Source organism: Calcarisporiella thermophila, assembly GCF_041956535.1.
Source record: "Calcarisporiella thermophila strain CBS 279.70 unplaced genomic scaffold VTP21scaffold_13, whole genome shotgun sequence".
In the NCBI taxonomy this organism is placed as follows: domain Eukaryota; kingdom Fungi; phylum Calcarisporiellomycota; class Calcarisporiellomycetes; order Calcarisporiellales; family Calcarisporiellaceae; genus Calcarisporiella; species Calcarisporiella thermophila.
In genome coordinates, this window is record NW_027192203.1 from 662049 (window position 1) to 680858 (window position 18810).

An 18810-nucleotide genomic window follows, 5' to 3' on the forward strand; every position below is an offset into this window, starting at 1 on the left:
TTGAAATACAGGCTTATGGTTGATCTTTTATTGTGGCCAAGACCCGGTTGCTTGTTTTGCTTCAGTAAGGATACTTTCCTTGCACATCGCTATAGTTAGATATGCTAAGCATTTTTTAGCCGAAAAGCTATGCGCGAAATATGTAGCTTGCACAATATATTCATATAGGTATTGCATATTTTATGCTCTGCAACCGTTACAGTAAGATGCTGGGCCAGTTTTCCAAGACGAACCACCGCAGTTGTTTGTTTTCCCACGGTAGCGACCACAACATATTGCAAGACGGATGCATCCTTTATTGATTTGGCCTTGTTTATTTAATTTCCTTCTATACAATGATTCCCAACAATTAAACCATGAAATAAATTAAAATTCAGACACCATCTCCAGTAATAAGGTTCACACCATTAAAGGGTCGCAGTATAATGAATGGGATAATCTAAAGAGAAGTTTCCGGATTAGCTTTCAGATTCGGTATCAATGCCAAAGACAAGCAAATATTGAATAAACTTACGATCGGAATAGTCGTCATAGGTTTTTCCCTTAATTTCGTATGGCTTCATCTTTACCTTCAACACAGTTTGTTTGCTTCCAGACTTAACTCCTCCCTTGGCGATCAGCACATGGTCAAGGATAGCACTGGCTCCATTGGGGTCTCTTTCGTTTGCGATTGTGTTCGTCTTCACATCATAACTCAGCGGCCACCCATCAAAAGTATCGGCGCCCTTTGCCCCAAGAATGCTCAACATATCGTTGTACTCGCTCGAGGATTTATCCACATTCATATCCCCGATGACAAATACAGGTTCATTGGCAGGCAACGTGTCGACGAATTGGCGAATCTCGCGGAATTGAGTGGCGCGTACACTCTTCTCACTTCCACTGCAGCCACCGTCGTCCGCCTGCGTGTGGGTTCCGATCACGTGGAGCGGCTGGTTGGTCCCCATATCAAGTCTCACGTAAGCAAATCCTTTGTTAGCCGTGTTATCAGTACCGCAGCCTTTGGCGAACACATGCTGCCTCTTCTCAACAATCCGATGCTTCGATGCGATGAACACGCCCCCGCTAGCTGGACACAGACTGCACCAGCTTCCAGTCGTCGCATTCCAGTCCTTCTTCGACCGACCCGTCACAGGAGTCTGATATGGGTATCCATACTTGGCCAAGTTCCCTTGCAGGGGATCCGTCACAGACTGCTCGAATGCCTCCTGGAAAACTAGCACATCGTGATCCTTGATAAAGTCGGCGGGAGCTCCGATTGCTTCTGCGCGTAAGTTCTGTCCCCAGTTCGGATATATGTTTTTGTAGAAAAGAAAGGTGTTGAAGGAGAGAATACTTAGTGATTTGGAGGTGTCTAGGCTCTTGTTGGAGGCTTTCAGTTTCTGGAGGCCGCGCTTTCGAGCGGTGAGGCCATCGTGGGGAAAGGCTGCGAGCGCGAAACCAGTGAGAGTCAGGAGAGCAGAAAAGAGTGAAAGTTTCATTGCTTGAACGGGTCTGGCCAAAAAGCAGGGGACGGAAGGAAAAAAGAGAGGAGGGAGTGAAGGAGAGTATGGGGGAGCATAATAACAAGTTGGCTTATTTATAGCCACCCCGCAATATAAAGATTAGATTAGAGTTTAGCTCTGTGATATAGAATATGGTTAGGGATCCTGAGGAAGAGGAGATTTACAGATCGCGCTAACCATGACGATGCTTTCCACAGTATCTGCATGCATGAGGCGGTGGCCTCATCCTGATTTTTGGTCCTTCTTCCCCACCTTATGCTTCATAACATGTTGGCAACAAGAGATGATACAAGCACCGTTCGAACAGTGCCTTTACTTATTCTTAGAAGATTATAACCTCCTTCTAATTAAGATTGTCTTGCCATTGCGAAAACCTTGTCCTCTCACATGACAAAAAGGGAACAGTTTATTAGATGCTAACTTGTTATATCCCAAATTAAACGGAGTCGGTCTTTGACCCGCGGCGCAGCATCATAATTCCATGAGAAGATTTGTGACTGAACGCGTAATATGTAGGACATAGAGGCCAGCGCACTTTTATTACTTTCACGAGGCAGCATAATGAGTACTTCTACCGAGACCAAAGTGAACGGACATGACCCTGTTCAGAATGCTCGTGCGCTAATCTCTGAAAAAGATCAGCTAGAGGCAAATATACGAGAATTGGAGACCGAATTGCGAGGGGTAGGTTACCGATGTATCAGGAACAAACAACGATATCGAGCTAAATTCCTATAGTGAAAATAGCACGGTGTTGGAATGACCCAATCACTGGTCGATCTCTCTGGCTTCCCTCGGACTGATATTGATGTGGTAGCTGTACGGAATCTCCGGCACCAGATCATACGTAATTATAACTAATTTAATATTACATAAATGTCACATCGTTCAACTCAACAGCTCCTTGTTTGCCTCCCCTCCCCAGGCCTACGTAACGATCATAAAGAACTCATGAATCGCATTGAAAATGCCCTCTATGAGGTACATGCGCAGAACCGCGAGCAACAACACAGTGCAAGCTTCAGCTCACATCCTGCAGAGGACGTGCATCCATTTGCATTGGTGGATAGTGTCGCCCCCGATTCGCCTGCTAGCCAAGCTGGTTTAATGAGAGGCGACAAAATAGTTCGGTTTGGAGAACTACATGAGGGTAATCATCGGGGATTGCAGGCATTGCCAGGCGTGGTGACTCGGAATGAAGGCGTGAGTATACTGGAATGATTCTGACTGCCTTGACCCATTCTCACCCTTTATATTTATTTGCTAATTCTACAGAAAGCAATCATGGTTACGTTGGAGCGAGCATCAGAGCGCATCACAATAGAGTTGGTACCAAGGCAAGGATGGGGAGGCCGAGGCTTATTAGGTTGCCATATCATTCCTTTATAGGGGGACGTGGAAAACTACAACAGTGGTATTCTATCTTGTTTTACTTTCAATTATTGTGCTATACTCCTCAATAAAAATTATATATCAAACATGGCGGAAAAAAGGAAAAATAAAAGAAATACACACACGAAGCACTCATCAAGAGAGAGATTAATGTCCATGGTCCACCGAGAGCAGTAGCGGTAGCAACATCCCCCCTACCATGGCTATCAAATTGCTGCGAGGTAGGTTACCTCCAGAGGTCACTCCGGACATAACATGCACTGACACATACAAGAAAGTCCCTCCGGAGAAGAGAAGCAAAATGCCCGTCCACCATTGCATTTCGGATATCGCGTCGCTTATTTGTAGAAGAATGAATGTGATCATGGCAGCCACCGGGGCGGCAAGCGAAAAGGCGGTCAAGTGCCTTCTAATCTGCCTACGTGTGAAACCTTCTGCCAGCAGCACAGTGCAAAGGCCGAATGCAGCAGGGGCCTTGTGCAACATAATGGCGAGAAAGACAATGATGGATAGGGCTGGCTGCTGTGCCGATGCGCCAAGGGCAATTCCATCTGCAGCAGCGTGGACTACTAGGCCTATGGTGGCCGAGGGTTTTTTCGTTGACGCTGTCGCGGTGCCTGAGCGTCTAGAATGGGATGATAGGTCTGTCCCGCCATTTTCGGAGGAAGCTGAGTTAGGGCGAAGCGGAAGCTCCATGAAATCCGCAACCGCTACATGCGAATGAGAATGCGTATCTATCTGGTCAATCAGAAACATGACAATAAAGCCTGAAATGAGTGCTAGGCCGATATAGCGATGGCCTACTGTCTCTCCCCCCGTGGTGGCGAAATGGTGATCAAAGTCGGGATCTTGGTCGAAATCTTTGGGATGTTCACCTCCTTCCTGCTTGTTAGTATGCTCGACATCGCGCACCAATTTTTCATTCGGCCCGCTTTCTTCTTTTGATAATGTCTCTCCATCTTCTTTGGAATCCTTTCTTACTCGTGTCAATCGTATTGTGCCGGATCCTGCATCTCGATTTTTCATTGATGAAATACTCTCTGACTCCTCTCCCTTTTCTACATCATTATTATTTTGTTGATCTTGCTCTTGCTGTTGCTGCTGGTGCTGCTGTGATTCTGGCCACCGTACAGATTCAACTCCTCTGGCATCTGCCCAGTTTGCTTCCCGTCTCACATGCCCGGGATGGGAATTATGGAGTGCAATGTCGTGGGTTTGGTGCTGGTGGGGTATAGAGTAAACAGTCTCCATTCCTTCGGGGATAATGACAATGAGTGCTGTGCCCACAAGCAATCCAGCACCAAGTGCAGACGTAAGTTTGAGGCGGTCCTCGGAGAGCTTGAATGCTAGCGGTATATTGCCGGCCAGAAAAGATGAGATGAGCATGACCATTGAAAGTATGGTGACCCATATCCACGACTCTATCATAGCGAAGAAAGTGATTATAGCTTCGTGTGTGTGCGTTTGGTGTAGTCCGATGGGAAAAAAAGGAGGAAGGGAATTAGCTACTAAAATTCATCGCCCCTAGGATCCTGAGTCTTAGTGCGGAGTGCAACTTGATAGCTTTATTGTGCTAGTCGAGGGCAGCGGATTTCAGATCGGATTGAATTTCGACATCATCTTAAATCTAGTTTAGTTCTTGGGTGTCTTTTCCTGACCAAGTTCACCTATACTCTCTTCTATTTAATCCATTCTACCTATATACAAGATGCAGATGGCCACATTCAACGCCAATGATGGCTACCTCGAGGCCATTGTTCGCGGTTATCGTTCGGGGATTCTCACGCATCAGCAGTATCTTAATCTGTCCCAGTGCGAGACTCTGGAGGGTAAATACCAGGCATCGCGCCTCAGCGGTTTCCAATTTGAATGCTCCCAATTGGAAGCTGCCGTTTTTTTTCGTGGATGGCTGATCTACCATTTTGGATGTTACTCTAGATCTGAAACTGCAGCTGTCTGCAACCGATTACGGCAACTTCCTGCAGAATGAGCCCTCGCCCATTTCTACTTCGACGATCGCAGAGAAACTCACCGAGAAACTCGTGAGGGAGTTTGAATATATTAGAACGCACGCGGTACACCCTCTTGCCAAGTTTCTGGACTACATGACGTAAATATATGGCTCACTCATTCTAGTCTACCCTCCAACCAAATGCCAATTTATAACATTGAAATTAAATTCCACCGGATTTGTTACAGGTACGCGTACATGATCGACAATGTTATCCTCCTTATTACAGGCACATTACACGAGCGTGACACGCATGAACTTTTGGAGCGATGTCACCCGCTGGGTGTGTTTGAATCCATGCCGGCTTTGTGCGTAGCAACCAACGTGGCCGAATTATATAATACGGTGTTAGTGGAGACTCCTCTTGGTATGATATAATGCTCTCGATCAGGTGACCTCAGATAGTTTAATATACTGATACACACTCTAGCGCCCTACTTTAGAGATTGCTTATCAGCGCAAGATCTGGACGAATTGAATATCGAAATCATTAGAAACACTCTTTATAAAGCCTATCTCGAGGACTTCTACCAATACTGCCAGAAACTTGGAGGACCCACTGCCGAGATCATGGGTGACATTCTACAGGTAGAACTATTGTTTTATGAGGAGTGAGATGCCTACCCTAAGGATAAAACTAACCATGTCTATAACCCACTTTCGCATTTGACCAGTTTGAGGCCGATCGCCGAACCATCAACATCACTATCAACTCGTTTGGAACAGAGCTCTCAAAGGACGACCGCCAAAAATTGTTCCCCTCCACCGGCCGCCTCTATCCCGATGGCCATGCGAAGCTGGCACGCGCCGATGACATCGAGCACGTGAAGAACGCGTGTGAATATTACCTGGTAAGTTTGGGGATGCTGGCTTCGCTCAGTGGCCGAGCGGCTGAATGATGTATTTGCATTGGCTTTAGGATTACCGTCAATTTTTCGACAGCTCCATGTCTCATAACAAGACCCTGGAGGACCGTTTCTTTGAGCACGAGGTCTACTTGAACAAACTTGCCTTTGAGCAGCAATTCAACTATGCGATTTTCTACGCTTATCTTAAGCTAAAAGAGCAAGAGATTCGCAATATCATTTGGATTGCCGAGTGTGTAAGTCAGGGCCAAAAAGATAAAATCAATAACTATATTCCGATATTTTAAGCTGCTCTCCCTTCATTTGGATTGAATTTCCTCTGCAATGTTTGTTTGTTCTTTTCCCTTTATTTTTCTTTACTGTCTTTCTCTTCGACTGTTTTTTTTCTTTTCAAAAACATAAAGTTCACCACTTCCTACTATATCAATTGTGTTTATAAATATGAATTATCCCAATTAGGTATCCTCGGTTAAGTTATGCGGTTGAACCAAAATGCTACTGGTTTTCACATGGGTAGACACTCCGATATTTCAGTTCTCACTCCTTTTTTGCTTTTCCATTCCCTTTACAATTATCTCACCAAGCTCCAGACGCATCTACAATGGCTGCTCTCCAGTATACGAAAATCGAGGACTTGGCAAAGGTAAACTTGGCATTTTTCCTCCCTTCTGCAGCGTTCGCTAATGACTTGGGCCGAAATGTGTAGATACATGAAAGGGTTACCAAATCATTCAAGTCAGGCAAGACTCGCTCATTCGCGTCGCGCAAAAAACAACTCCTGAACCTCTACAAGCTCATTGACGAAAACCAGGATCTAATCTGTGATGCCCTGAACAAGGATTTACACAAGCCGCGTCCAGAAGCCTTGATAACTGAAATTAATCCTACCAAATCTGAAATTGCCCTCGCACACTCTTCTTTCGAAAAATGGGCCCTTCCCGAGAAAGTTTCCCCGGGAGTCGCACTAATGAGAGACACAGCTATGATCAGAAGCGAGCCCAAGGGAGTGGTGCTAATTATTGGGCCTTGGAACTACCCAGTCTATTTGCTGCTTTGCCCTCTAGCGGGTGCCATCGCTGCCGGCAACACGGTGATACTAAAGCAATCCGAAGTGACTCCTCATACATCCGCAACCATCACAGTATTGATTCAGCGCTATCTTGACCCTGACGTCGTGCAATGTGTGAACGGCGGCCCAGAGGAGACGCAAGAGCTGCTTAAACTCCGGTTCGATCATATCTTTTTTACGGGAAGCGGCGTTATTGGCCGCCATATTATGAAGGCAGCCGCAGAGCATCTCTGCCCCGTCACCCTTGAGCTTGGGGGGAAGAGCCCGTGCATTGTTTCGAAGGACGCGGATCTCAAAATCGCTGCCAAGCGCATTGCCTGGGGCAAGCTGCTCAATGCTGGGCAAACCTGCATTGCGCCCGATTACATCCTCTGCGAACAAGCTACGCTTGGACCTTTAGTGGATGCACTTAAAGAAAGCTTCGAGGGGTTCTTCAACGGCAAAGAAAGCAAGCAAAGTCCTGACTACGGCCGCGTCGTCAACGAACGCCACTGGGATAGGCTTAACAGTTGGTTGAAGGAGTCGCGCGGCAAGATTGTGATTGGCGGGCAAACTGACCGCTCTGACTGCTTCATCGCTCCTACGGTGGTGGTTGATGTGAGCCCGAATGACAAACTTATGCAGGAGGAGATTTTTGGCCCGCTTTTGCCCATCATCACCGTGCCCAACATGGATGCTGCTATTGACTATGTAAACCAGCGGGATCAGCCTCTTGTGTGCTACGTGTTTGGAGACCACAAATTCATCAACAGAGTGGCAGACGAGACGCGCTCTGGAGGGTTTGTTGGGAATGATTGTTTGATTCACATAGCCATCTCCTCGCTTCCATTTGGAGGAGTTGGTCCTTCGGGGACTGGCGCGTACCATGGAAAAGCTTCCTTTGACACCTTCTCACACAGACGCTCGGTTCTTGTGCGAAATCTGAACAAGGTGGAAGAAGCCCTCAGCAAAGGCCGATATCCTCCCTACGTGCCCAACTCGTTCATGTATCGCTTGACGAATGCTCTCTTGTTTTATCGACTTTCCCAGCCGAGCCGCGTTAGGAAATTCTTAGTGCCATTTGCAGTGGTACTGCTTGCGGCGGTTTTAGCTGTTAAGGGGCAAGCCCTTAGAGAGTTTTTGAAGTTTTGACGAGGTGACGGTTGATCCGGATGGGTTTCTGGAGAATCCGTCGGCATACTCTCGCTTAAAGTTTTTTTGTTATATTTAAGAATCTGTTAATTTCACTTCTCGAATTTTATTCAATACACTTTTTGAAGTTAGTTTACTAGCCAGTTCATGTGTGAATAGGACCCCAAAGAGGAAAATTCTCAAGTTAGTATTCGTATCAGAGTAATTTTTGTTCAGCTTATTTTATGCTACTCGACATGAGGCAGCATAATTTGTGTCGCGGGTAAAAAAAGTATGCAGGAGAAGAATGGTGGTTAAAAATCGGGTTAATTAATCCTCCCCAATTTTCGTTCTTAAGTTTCTCGTTTTGTATTTTGATGCTAGCGGGATTGAGTGAGAGGATTTTATCATCTTTGCTCCTGGCCTTCGATTGCACTTGCATTTCCTCTACTCTCCATTCGTGTGGTCTACATTGATTGGTCGTCCTCCCTGGTTGAGATCTCCTTCATCTCTTGATTTTCAAAAGCGCGTGTTTGTATTTGGCCTTTTGCTTTATTCGCAAGCCCATCGTCGACAAAGGACATTACTACTTTTGTCCCGCAAATCCTAAAAACGCGAAATTTCTTGTTGATACTTCACATACGTGTTGAGAGGTTTGTATTTCCTTTTTCTACATTAGGCCATGTTTTGTTTTCGTTTCCTAATCCGATCAGACGAATGTTTGCCACGAATCTATACCATTGTTGTGATTTTTCTCACCTGCCATTTATATTTTGAAAATTTAGTTACTATAGCATCATATTGAAGTATCTTGCGTAGCTTGCAAACGTATATATCCTATGCCACTGCCAGCAGTTGAGCGAGCTTCCCCACAACAGCAAAAGAAGTCAATCAGACCAACAGCCGCAGCACAACCATCCCCAAAAGGCAATGGCCATTCACTCACTAGCAAAAGTTCAGTATCACCAGAACTCGATTCGCGTCTGCAAGCATTAGACGCGGCCCTTTTTCCTTCCGATGAAGAGATTCAGCAAGCTGTCGACAGCCCCGAATTACTGTTGGGTGTAGTTGAACGGGGTGCTCAAGTCGTCGATCGATGGGTTGAAGTTGGATCGCAGCTTTTAGCAGAAGATGAGCACTATGACCGCGCCAAGTCGTTGGCTTTTCAAAGTTTGGATGCTGCCGGTCACAGGCTTGGATCCCTTGCTTCCTGTTTAGAGCGGCTTAAAGAACTAGAAAAACAACTGCCGCGTCCACCTCGAGATGCAGAAACCACCAGAGTGCTGCGCATGACTATGAAGGCCATCAGCGACTGGAATGAACTTATTGAGTTGCTTGAGGATATCAAGCGCCGTCAAATCATGGACACAATGGATAGCGTGCAGAGTGAACTTGACGATTTGCGCACCATACTGTTCCAATTCCAGGAGCAACGTCAGGCTGCCATTGCAGAAGGACGGCCCCATATACTCCCACCATCGCAATCGCTGGATATACTGCCGTCGCATTGGGGCCAGGGAAGCGAAGGAGAGGGAGATGCAGGCGACTCCTGGCTCAAGTTGATTGATGGCAAGATGAAACCGCTCTACGAGGCCCTTGAGCGTCTTCATACCAGACTGACCACCGACGCGAACCAGCAAGTTCTGGATCCAGATGGAGTTTTGCGAAAACGCTACGTGGCTATCCAGTCGCAATGGGAGACAGCCACGGACGAATTCAAGGAAATTCAGGATGAATTGCAGGATGAACTCAAAGACGGTCGGTGGGTTTCGTTTTTCTTGCAGGTCGCCGGGCAAGTTGACACCATGATGAATACGCTCGAGGAAGCCCTTGGACAGAGTCGGAAAGTCATCGAGCTATTGCAACATGAAAAAACCGGTGGACATTCACCTGGCAAACTCACCTTGCCCCTAACGCCTTCCTCCAAAATTCGCTCTCGACCTGTGTCACTTCCCCCCGGCTTATTAGATTCCATCGATCCGGATTCTATACAAACATTTATCAAAGGATTTGATGCAAAGCGAAAATACTACATATCCCCTGTGGAGCGCATGATTCCTATGCTTGGCAACAGCCTCGCCTCTAAAGGTCCTGCCATAGCAGACAGCGAATTAAGTCGGCGGCATACGTTGATGAAGCAGCGGTGGCAACAGTTAAAGCAAGAACTGGAGCAGGCCCATGCGCAGCTCGTGGATCTTACGCAACCAAAGCGCGATGAGCCATCCAACGTTTCATCCCCTAAAACACCCACAGTACGAAATAATAGCAACCCTAGCAAAATACGCCTAGGGACTGCAACTAGCTCACGACCCCGCGCATCCTCCCCTTCCCCCTCGGAGCCCGCTGCTGGTACTTCGGCAAGGCGCTATCTATCTCCTCCATCCAACCGTCGCACAAGCTTCCTGGGTCAAAACACCCAGTCGAAGGGCAACTCTCCCCATTCCTCCTCGGAATTGCGTCCTTCGTCGCGCGCATCCACCGTAAGCACCACCAGTATTACATCTTCGCCTTCCGCGTTACGGTCATCCCGGCGCTTATCCAGCGCTTCGACCCCAGGTGGCCTAATGCAGACCCGCCCTGCTTGGAACTCGTCTACCAAAGTTGAGCCGCTAACCCAGGCGAGCTCAATCAATCGACCGATATCACCCCACCCCCCTAGATCTCGCACGCCTGTGCCAGCCACCACTTCACGTTCCGGTAGGTCATCCGCTATGTCGCGGTCACGTGCCCCATCTGTACCGCCGTCCCTAAATACACGCGCGCGTCCTGTATCACAGCTTGGATATCATGAAGCTTCACAGCAGGTGTTAAGCCCAAAGCCTCGACCAGAGCAGCCTGATGCTCCTTCGATGATACCACGCCCTTCTTCCTCCTTGCCTTTCGCTCAGCAGTCTCTACTTAGACCCTCTACTCCAACACGCCCGCAATCGCCTGCCCGCAGTCAAATTCCTCGCCCAACGACGCCATCGACTCCGAAGACGGTGGGTGCAAATCGGCCCGTGACGCCTTCAAGGGCTAAATCTCCAGCAGTTGGTGTCGGGCGCTCCCAAATCCCTCGGCCAACCACACCCTCGACCCCTGGTAGTGTGCACCAATACCAGCAGCCTCCTCCGGTCTATCGGCCCCAACGCGACGACCCGCTCGATTCTGAAGTAGCGCGAATTCTCGCCCATATTCCTCTGCCCGTACCCTGTAATCGTATAGACCCCGGTCGCTATCAATTTGGCGATGCCGGACGGAGCTATCTCTGTAGGCTGGTGACCTCCCATCCTAGAGGCAAACCTCCCCAGCAGAAAGTTTTAGTGCGAGTGGGTGGAGGCTGGCAGGATTTGGAGATATTTTTACTGGAGCATGCCCAATCATTGCTGAGTGATGCTATTGCTCGAAATTTCACCATTGGGTTCTAATGTAGCCGAGTTGATATTGGATCGTTTATTTTTTATTTTGTCAATCCATTACATACATTATATAAATCCTTAATGATATTTTTTATTATATATTTTTCCCTGATTAATCGCTCTTGTGGTGTTGTACTTTGGGGCTCTTTTTTATATTTTTCTTTTCTTTTGTACGTTGCTCTTCTCTATTTTCTCTTCCTTTTTTTTTTCTGTTCTTTGCATGTTCTTGTTTTCATTTATTTTTCTACAAAATTTTTCTCTACCGTTTTTCGTCTATTATCTTTTTTTTTTTTTTACTTCAACTATTATTATCACTATTATTTTTATGTTTCTTTTTTTTTAATATTTTGATTGTGGAACGGATTAGAATTTTCTAATACTAAGCGAAATTGCCCAGTGAGTCGCGGTATATAGTATGTTGATTATCAAGACTTAAGGGTGGGCTTCAAGGCCTAAAATTAGTCAGGTGAGTGGATGGGCGCTCATCGACTCTTCTCTCTAAATTTCATACAAAATACAAAAATAGATTAATATATGTTGTTAGTATCACTATACAAAGTACTGAATGTAACATGACCAAACCTCGATAAAGTATCTCTCTTCGCCGTACCCCAAATATGACAGGAACACGCGGTGGCTTGAGCATACGCAATATTTCTCAGCGGTGACTTTTGGGCCAAAGAGATCGGACGGATTGCCCGAAGTGTTTCTTCCGTGCAGGATCGCCATTTATACAATTAATGACAATTGTATTATTTAATAAGACTATCTGCAGCTAAAGCCCTGACCTACTTATTGATTTTATACTTTCTTCGCTTTTGGTTTCTACGCATTCGAACCCGATTTCCAAAAAAATTTGCCGCTGCGCCCCATCTTCTCGCTTCCTTGTGATTCAAAGGACGGCTCACGTTCTTTTGGGGTCCAACTACAAGCATCACATACCTCTCTTTGCGCACCTTCCTTAGTAGATCAGGCAAAAGAGAAGCCGAAAACACCACTTTTTCTCTTTTTTTTTTGTTCTTTTTTCTTGCTTGAGTATATTTATTTCTTTCTTCTATCTCTGTTTTCTTTTTTTTTTCACTTTCCTGAGTTTCGCGTTCATTTCACTTCTCTCCTCTTCAACTACCCCTTCTCTCTTTACGTACATATTATTGCGGAATGAGTTCATCATCCCATTCAGTCGAGGATGCAGCAGTGGTGCCTGATATTTCCTCTGGCGCTCAGTCTATCGGCGAAGATAATCAATGGTTGATACAGCGCTCGGGCGATAAGGATGGATGGCCTCAGCTGCAAGTCATCGACGAAAACCAGAAATTCTCGTAAGTCTAATAAAAGCTCGAGGAAATGCATAATTTTCTATTCAGCAGATGGGTTAATCTGTGCCCTTATTTCTCCATGGGGGTGAAAAGTGATCAACTCCAAGACTACATGCAGAAAAAATGGGAGCTGGATGACGTAGGATTTAATTACAATGTCGTAGCCGTGTTTGGGTCTCAGAGCACCGGGAAAAGTACATTATTGAATAAGCTGTTTGGTACCCGATTCGATGTCATGTCTGAACAGCGGCGGGCACAAACAACAAAAGGTGAAGTGTGATGCTACATGGGAAAAGCATTGGATTTGCCCTTAATTTTGACACATCCTATTTTATCTAGGCATCTGGGTCGGCCAGGGCAAAGGCATGCGAGTGCTCATCATGGATGTTGAAGGTACGGATGGCCGCGAGCGCGGTGAAAACCAAGATTTTGAGCGAAAAAGCGCTCTCTTTTCGATGGCAATTGCCGAAGTCCTCATTGTCAATCTCTGGGAGCATCAAGTTGGCCTGTATAATGGTGCCAACATGGGATTACTTAAAACGGTGTTTGAAGTTAATCTGCAGCTCTTCCACGCACAGAAGGGCAAGGAGAAGACCCTCCTGCTCTTCGTGATTCGGGATCATATTGGGACGACGCCACTAGGAAACTTGGCAAATACGCTCACTACGGATCTGGAGAACATTTGGGCGGGGCTCTCGAAGCCTGCTGGTCTCGAGGACTGCAAGATCCAAGACTATTTCGACTTGATGTTCACGACACTTCCTCATAAGATTCTTCAGCCCGAGGAGTTCGACAAGCAGGTGGAGCAGCTGCGGTATCGATTCGTCAATCCGAACGATAAGAGTTTTGTCTTCCAGCGCGCATACCACAAACGCGTTCCTGCAGACGGATTCCACGTTTATGCACAGAATATCTGGGAGAAGATCATTTCGAACAAGGACCTCGATCTGCCCACGCAGCAAGAACTCCTTGCACAGTATCGATGCGATGAGATCTTGAATGCTGCTTTCGATGCTTTCCAGGAGAAGATCAAAGGATTCAAGCACCCGGTCGAGTCCGGACAGGTGGTGGAGGATCTTGGCAACCAAATGAAAGAGATTCGGGAGGCCGCGCTGGCCCAGTTCGACAAGGATGCCTCTCGCTATCACGCCGAAGTTTACAAGCGCAAACGCCGCGAGATACTCAACAAGATGAATGCCTCTCTGCACGTCTTCTTCTTGGCCCAACTCAAGAACGTGCAGCGCAAGGTAACGGAGCAATTCGTCGCTGAGCTGCGCGACAAGCTAAAGGCGGATACGGTCGATTTCCTGACCATCGTGAGCGAAGCTCGCAAAACTGCCGAGTCCTATTTCCTGAAGCAGGCGGAGGCAATGAAGTTGTCGGAGACGGACTGGACCTTCGAGACGGAGCACTCGCAGCTTATGGCGGACTTGGAGGAGGTGGCGAGCAAGGCCCGTGTGGAGGAGATGCGAAAGCTCACGAAGCAGTTGGAGCAGACGATCGAGCGCAGCATCATCGACCCGCTCTCCGTGTTTATGAATGAGGCGGCCCCCGATATGTGGCACAAGGTTATTGGGCTTTACCGCGACGTGGTCGGCAAGGCCAAGTCCACCCTTGTGAAAAAGACCAAAAGCTTCAACTCTTCCGACGACGAGATCGAGGAATCCGCTGCAGCACTCGAGCAGCGTTCGTGGCAACTATTGCGCAAGAAGATCGACGAAGAGGTCGCTGACAACATGATGATGGTGAAGTTACGCAACCGCTTCGAGGAAAAATTCCGATATGACGACAAGGGTTTGCCCCGGGTGTGGAAGCCGGAAGACGACATCGATGGCTTCTTCCAGAAGGCACGCGATAATGCCCTTGAGCTTATCCCACGCTATGCAAAGATCGATTTGCCGGAGGAGGAGGAGGGAGGGGGAGGGCGAATTCAGGATTGCCTCCAACGAAGAGTTCGACTTTGAAGAGAGCTTGGTCGTCCTCACCGATGCTAAGCAGCGAGAGCTTGCGCAGCGCTTCCGCACTCAGTCGGACGCCTTCTATCTCGAGGCGAAGCGTAGTGTCGTCACGACTACTGCCAAGATTCCTTACTGGCTGATGGTGCTTCTTGTGGTGCTTGGCTGGAACGAGTTCGTGACTATCATTACGTCTCCGATCTATCTCGTGCTCTTCTGCATGTTCAGCTTGTCTGCCTATGTGGTCTATATGCTGCAGCTAACAGGGCCGCTGGAAAGAGTGGTCCGGATGGTTGCGGGAGAAATCATGCAATTCGCGCAGCAACGGATGCAAGAGTCTCTTGCCGCCACACGGCAGCCGGTCCATGCCCAGCCTGTAGGAGCCCACGGCGAGTCGTCGGGGTCCTTCTACGAGATGAACGAGATGCGGTCGGGGAAAAAAGAGGATTGAGACTTTAATACTTTCTAACACCATGACATATATTTTATATGTGCTTTTTCTTTTTATTAGTCTCTTTGGTATTTTTGGGCCATTTTGTTTTCATATTCTTTCCTTTTCTTTTCCTCTCCTCTTCATTCCTCCTCGCCTCCACTTTCCATTATCTTTTCCCTTTTTTTTTCTGACTTATATTGTGGGGAATATTAGAATGGCTGTTTTGTTTGCTTTTAATATTTTTTTGTGGCCTTTTATTCTTTTTTATTCATTTTGTGTGTTAGAGAAGTGAGAATAAACAAAACCAATATTCAACCTAGAGGCCTTGTCATCTGAGGCGTCTGAAGAAGGAGGTGACCTTTGGCCCCATTTCTCTAAACCGCGCGCATACCTCCAGATGATGGCCGATCCAGTGGGGTAATTTGCGCTGTAGGCGGGCTTGTTGGAAGCGCCGATCAAGCAACACGATGGCTGCAAAGTCGTTTTTATGTCGGATGGCTCTGCCTATATCCGACCCGAAGAGGTCGTCAGGGTGTGCTGATGAAAGAATATTTCAAGCAAAAAGGAATAGATACCTATCGACTGGTTTAGTGCTCTCATACACAGATTCTCGTAATATTCACTCCCGCCTCCACCGCCGCCCTCTGCGGAGCCGCTGCGCATTGCATCGGCAAACCGCATTTTCTCTTGCAACTCCGGCGACTTGAGGTTCGAAAACGGAAGCCCCACCATGATGACGCCGCGCCCTAGCCGGTCCGAAAAATTGATGCCCTCACTCATTTTCCCCCCCACGACGCAGAGCAACATTGCCCCGGTTTGGCCCGTGCCGGCGCCTGTCTGCTCTATGGCCAGGGAATAATCGCGGAGAAGGGTATCTGAGCTGTCACGCTGCTCCGTGAAGAGCTTTTTGCGCTTTTCGAGTCGCGCTCTCACGCCGGTTTCGGACCAGCGGGCAAGGACCAGAGAGAGATAGCTGTAGGAGGGGAAGAACACCACCACCCCGTCCGGGATCCACGCACATAAATTCACCAGGATCAACCCCAACTCGTCCATCAGTTTCGCGTTCCCTCTCCGCTCGAAGGAGAAATCCAACTCGTATCCTGTCGGTCCCTCCTCCGCCCGCACCACAAGAAGCTGCTCTCGGGGAACAATATGCCCGCATGTGAATCTTGCCACTCGCTCTTGTGGCAGGAAGGGGAACAGAAAGTTGATAAAATCGCTCATTGGCTCCATGGTGCCCCCCGCAAGAATCACACTCCTGGCCTCCTCGATAATCGGGCGGAATTCATTCGCCGGATTTAGGAGCAGGTACTTGTAGGAGTCGGAGCTCACCTGGACGCGTCCATCCTGGTTAGCGTGTGTGAGGGCCATTAAAAACGACTGCACGCGATTAAGTGCAGGAATCGAGGTGAACTCCAAATCTATGCCAAAGCGCATTCAAATTACTGCTCGATGGCACGCTCTGAAGCATAAGCTAGTCTCTTCTTGATTACCTTGGATTTCTCCGTTATTCTCTTTCTTGATTTTCTCCATAAACCCGCTCAACTTAGAGGCAAGAGAAAATAGAAATATTCAGTATTTAGCCAGAATGAACACAAATCCATCATGCAAAAGGACTCACCTTCCACGCAACCTTGCTCTCTCTTAAATACCGCTCGATTTTATACAAATTCATGTGGTCGATCCCAAGCTCGTGCACAAACCCATTCGCTTCCCTCATTGCCCCCTCCTCTTTCTGCTTATTTTCTCTATCTTCGCCCTTAACCCGATGGTTCTCAAGCGCCCTTAACAATATTAGTATCTGTCGTATATATACCACGTTGCTCCCCTTTAATCTGCGCTGATATCTCTCCAAATAACACTCCAGCTGCTTTCGCGCCAACGTGATATCTCTTCTGTCGAGCTGCACTGAGTGAACTGAGCATATGGTGTCGATGAGATTGTGCGCTTCGTCGATGATAACAATGTGGTTGGAGAGCGAGATACCGAGGGATTCACGGGCGGATTTTTGGAGTAGGAGATTATAGGGAAGAGTGACAATCTATAGACAGTGAGTTGAAAACCTTATTGGAGCGATAGACTCGGGGAGGCGTAAAATTACCTGGCACTGGCGAATGCTCTTCCTCGTGCCATAGTATGGGCATGTATCAAGTCTACGACCGAGGTCAACCAGCTCCTCAATATCCCGCACACGAGCCTAGCTTTAAGTTATACAATGTGATTCCATCCACAAAAGGATAAATAAAATACACAAAGGCAGTTCTATTCACCAATACATGATCCCGATAGTCAAGCATTTTACTTTTATCCTGAGTATGAAGATAGGGGCATCTATGCTCCGCTGCTGTTCCTATTCACAAATAAAACCCCCCATAATATTCAAGTTAAAACGCGTTTGCATCAATGTAGAACAGCAAGTCCATTACCCTTCTTCTGCATTTCAAGACACCGATCGTTCATGAGTGCTACACTCGCTAGCTTCCGCACCTTTTCATTGATGCAAAGCGCCTTGCGTGATCCTAGGGATACTGTTCGTACGCCGTCCTCGTTAACGTATCCCGTCTTATAAAGCTCGTGGATAAATTGGGTAAGCTGTGAATGGGTACGAGAGGTATAGTAGATCTAGATACAAAGAGAGTATAAGAATCTGCAAATAATACGAGGCAATAGCTCCAACGCCCCCACCTTCAATACGTCAGGTTCCTCATCCTGCTCCTCCTCTTTTATCCCTTCAAGACTATCGAGGCTCTTTCCCTCTTGGAATCTAATTTACAAGCAGGTTCGCAATCATCGATTTCAAACTATGGAGGGCGCCAGTTTTACCTCTTCAAAAGTTCGCGCACTTGGGGGGAGTATACATCGTCGTTCAACGCAGTGCCCTGATCAGCCTTGATCGATTTTTCTTCGTCACTGTGATACTCTTCCACTACAAGCTCGTCATCATTCTCGACCTCGCAGTCCGATATGCCTTTCTAATCATGTCATAGAGTCCAGTCAATACGGCGAGAATAATATATTACTAATATAACTACCTGCTTTTTCTGTCGGTGGGCAATCTTGCTCCTCCTTTCCCTCTCCTCACGTTCTCGCACGCGTTTCAATCTCTCCGCCATTTCCTTCTGTCGGTTGAGTATAAGTTCTTTGTACTCCTGCTTTCGTTTTTCAATGTCAAAGGCAAGCTCCCACTCGAGAACATCTACACAGTATCACAATACAATAGGTACTTCAGTGCACGCAAGCCACATGGGCAAGGAGAATATACTACCGCTCGATTGTTTAGCGTCGTGTTCAATATTGCTTAAATACGCCTGCTCTTCGCGCATTTCGTTGTCTTTCAACCACCTTAGCGCACCGCATATTAGGCTCAAGGATTTCCCCTGAAGAAAAGCCGTTGGGAATGTGGTTTAGGAATGCAGCTCTGCTTGATTTTTCATTGAATTGACCTACCGTTCCTGTGGGACTCTCGAAAATCCCCACCTGTCTTCTCTCCATGGCCGCATAGAGCTGCCGCATGAATTCGAGCTGGATAGTATAGGGCGTAAAGGGGAACTGAAATGCTTCATGGTCTTCGGGTACTGAGAGCGTAAAGGTGGTGGGCTCGAACTCGGGCAATGTCATCCTTTTTTCGACACGTCTAATTCAGAAATACAAAGCAGTAAAAAAAAAAATACGCGAAAATTATATTAAAGATGTGTGACCGTCGGAAATCTAAGCCACTTAAACAGAAGAGTATTTTTGTCGAGTATGGTTTTTAT

At 47.2% G+C, this 18810-nt stretch overlaps 8 protein-coding genes across 8 annotated transcripts; 5 read left to right on the forward strand and 3 right to left on the reverse strand.

The window, feature by feature from the left end:
- Positions 1 to 407: 407 nt before the first annotated feature.
- VTP21DRAFT_2202 (uncharacterized protein) lies at positions 408 to 1481 on the reverse strand (the record flags this gene model as incomplete). The annotated part of the gene is made up of 2 exons (XM_069392372.1): positions 408 to 439; positions 515 to 1481. The coding sequence occupies 2 exons, from the start codon at positions 1479 to 1481 to the stop codon at positions 408 to 410; spliced, it is 999 nt and encodes a 332-aa protein (XP_069250779.1).
- Positions 1482 to 2066: 585 nt separating this feature from the next.
- On the forward strand, positions 2067 to 2894 carry VTP21DRAFT_2203 (uncharacterized protein; the record flags this gene model as incomplete). The annotated part of the gene is made up of 4 exons (XM_069392373.1): positions 2067 to 2189; positions 2253 to 2352; positions 2431 to 2708; positions 2781 to 2894. 4 exons carry the CDS (start codon positions 2067 to 2069, stop codon positions 2892 to 2894), a joined length of 615 nt encoding a protein of 204 aa, XP_069250780.1.
- A 150-nt stretch (positions 2895 to 3044) lies between these two features.
- VTP21DRAFT_2204 (uncharacterized protein) lies at positions 3045 to 4325 on the reverse strand (the record flags this gene model as incomplete). The annotated part of the gene is made up of 1 exon (XM_069392374.1): positions 3045 to 4325. The coding sequence occupies one exon, from the start codon at positions 4323 to 4325 to the stop codon at positions 3045 to 3047; it is 1281 nt and encodes a 426-aa protein (XP_069250781.1).
- Positions 4326 to 4605: 280 nt separating this feature from the next.
- Positions 4606 to 6061, forward strand: VTP21DRAFT_2205 (uncharacterized protein; the record flags this gene model as incomplete). Its single annotated transcript, XM_069392375.1, has 6 exons — positions 4606 to 4726; positions 4836 to 5007; positions 5097 to 5275; positions 5339 to 5496; positions 5583 to 5759; positions 5828 to 6061. 6 exons carry the CDS (start codon positions 4606 to 4608, stop codon positions 6059 to 6061), a joined length of 1041 nt encoding a protein of 346 aa, XP_069250782.1.
- Positions 6062 to 6375: 314 nt separating this feature from the next.
- On the forward strand, positions 6376 to 7974 carry VTP21DRAFT_2206 (uncharacterized protein; the record flags this gene model as incomplete). Its single annotated transcript, XM_069392376.1, has 2 exons — positions 6376 to 6417; positions 6481 to 7974. 2 exons carry the CDS (start codon positions 6376 to 6378, stop codon positions 7972 to 7974), a joined length of 1536 nt encoding a protein of 511 aa, XP_069250783.1.
- An 818-nt stretch (positions 7975 to 8792) lies between these two features.
- On the forward strand, positions 8793 to 11360 carry VTP21DRAFT_2207 (uncharacterized protein; the record flags this gene model as incomplete). The annotated part of the gene is made up of 1 exon (XM_069392377.1): positions 8793 to 11360. One exon carries the CDS (start codon positions 8793 to 8795, stop codon positions 11358 to 11360), a length of 2568 nt encoding a protein of 855 aa, XP_069250784.1.
- Positions 11361 to 12509: 1149 nt separating this feature from the next.
- On the forward strand, positions 12510 to 14631 carry VTP21DRAFT_2208 (uncharacterized protein; the record flags this gene model as incomplete). The annotated part of the gene is made up of 3 exons (XM_069392378.1): positions 12510 to 12670; positions 12761 to 12936; positions 13007 to 14631. The coding sequence occupies 3 exons, from the start codon at positions 12510 to 12512 to the stop codon at positions 14629 to 14631; spliced, it is 1962 nt and encodes a 653-aa protein (XP_069250785.1).
- Positions 14632 to 15383: 752 nt separating this feature from the next.
- On the reverse strand, positions 15384 to 18673 carry VTP21DRAFT_2209 (uncharacterized protein; the record flags this gene model as incomplete). Its single annotated transcript, XM_069392379.1, has 12 exons — positions 15384 to 15559; positions 15631 to 16476; positions 16549 to 16600; positions 16677 to 17096; positions 17157 to 17252; positions 17326 to 17405; positions 17482 to 17677; positions 17741 to 17819; positions 17879 to 18027; positions 18088 to 18251; positions 18321 to 18432; positions 18503 to 18673. The coding sequence occupies 12 exons, from the start codon at positions 18671 to 18673 to the stop codon at positions 15384 to 15386; spliced, it is 2541 nt and encodes an 846-aa protein (XP_069250786.1).
- Positions 18674 to 18810: the final 137 nt, after the last annotated feature.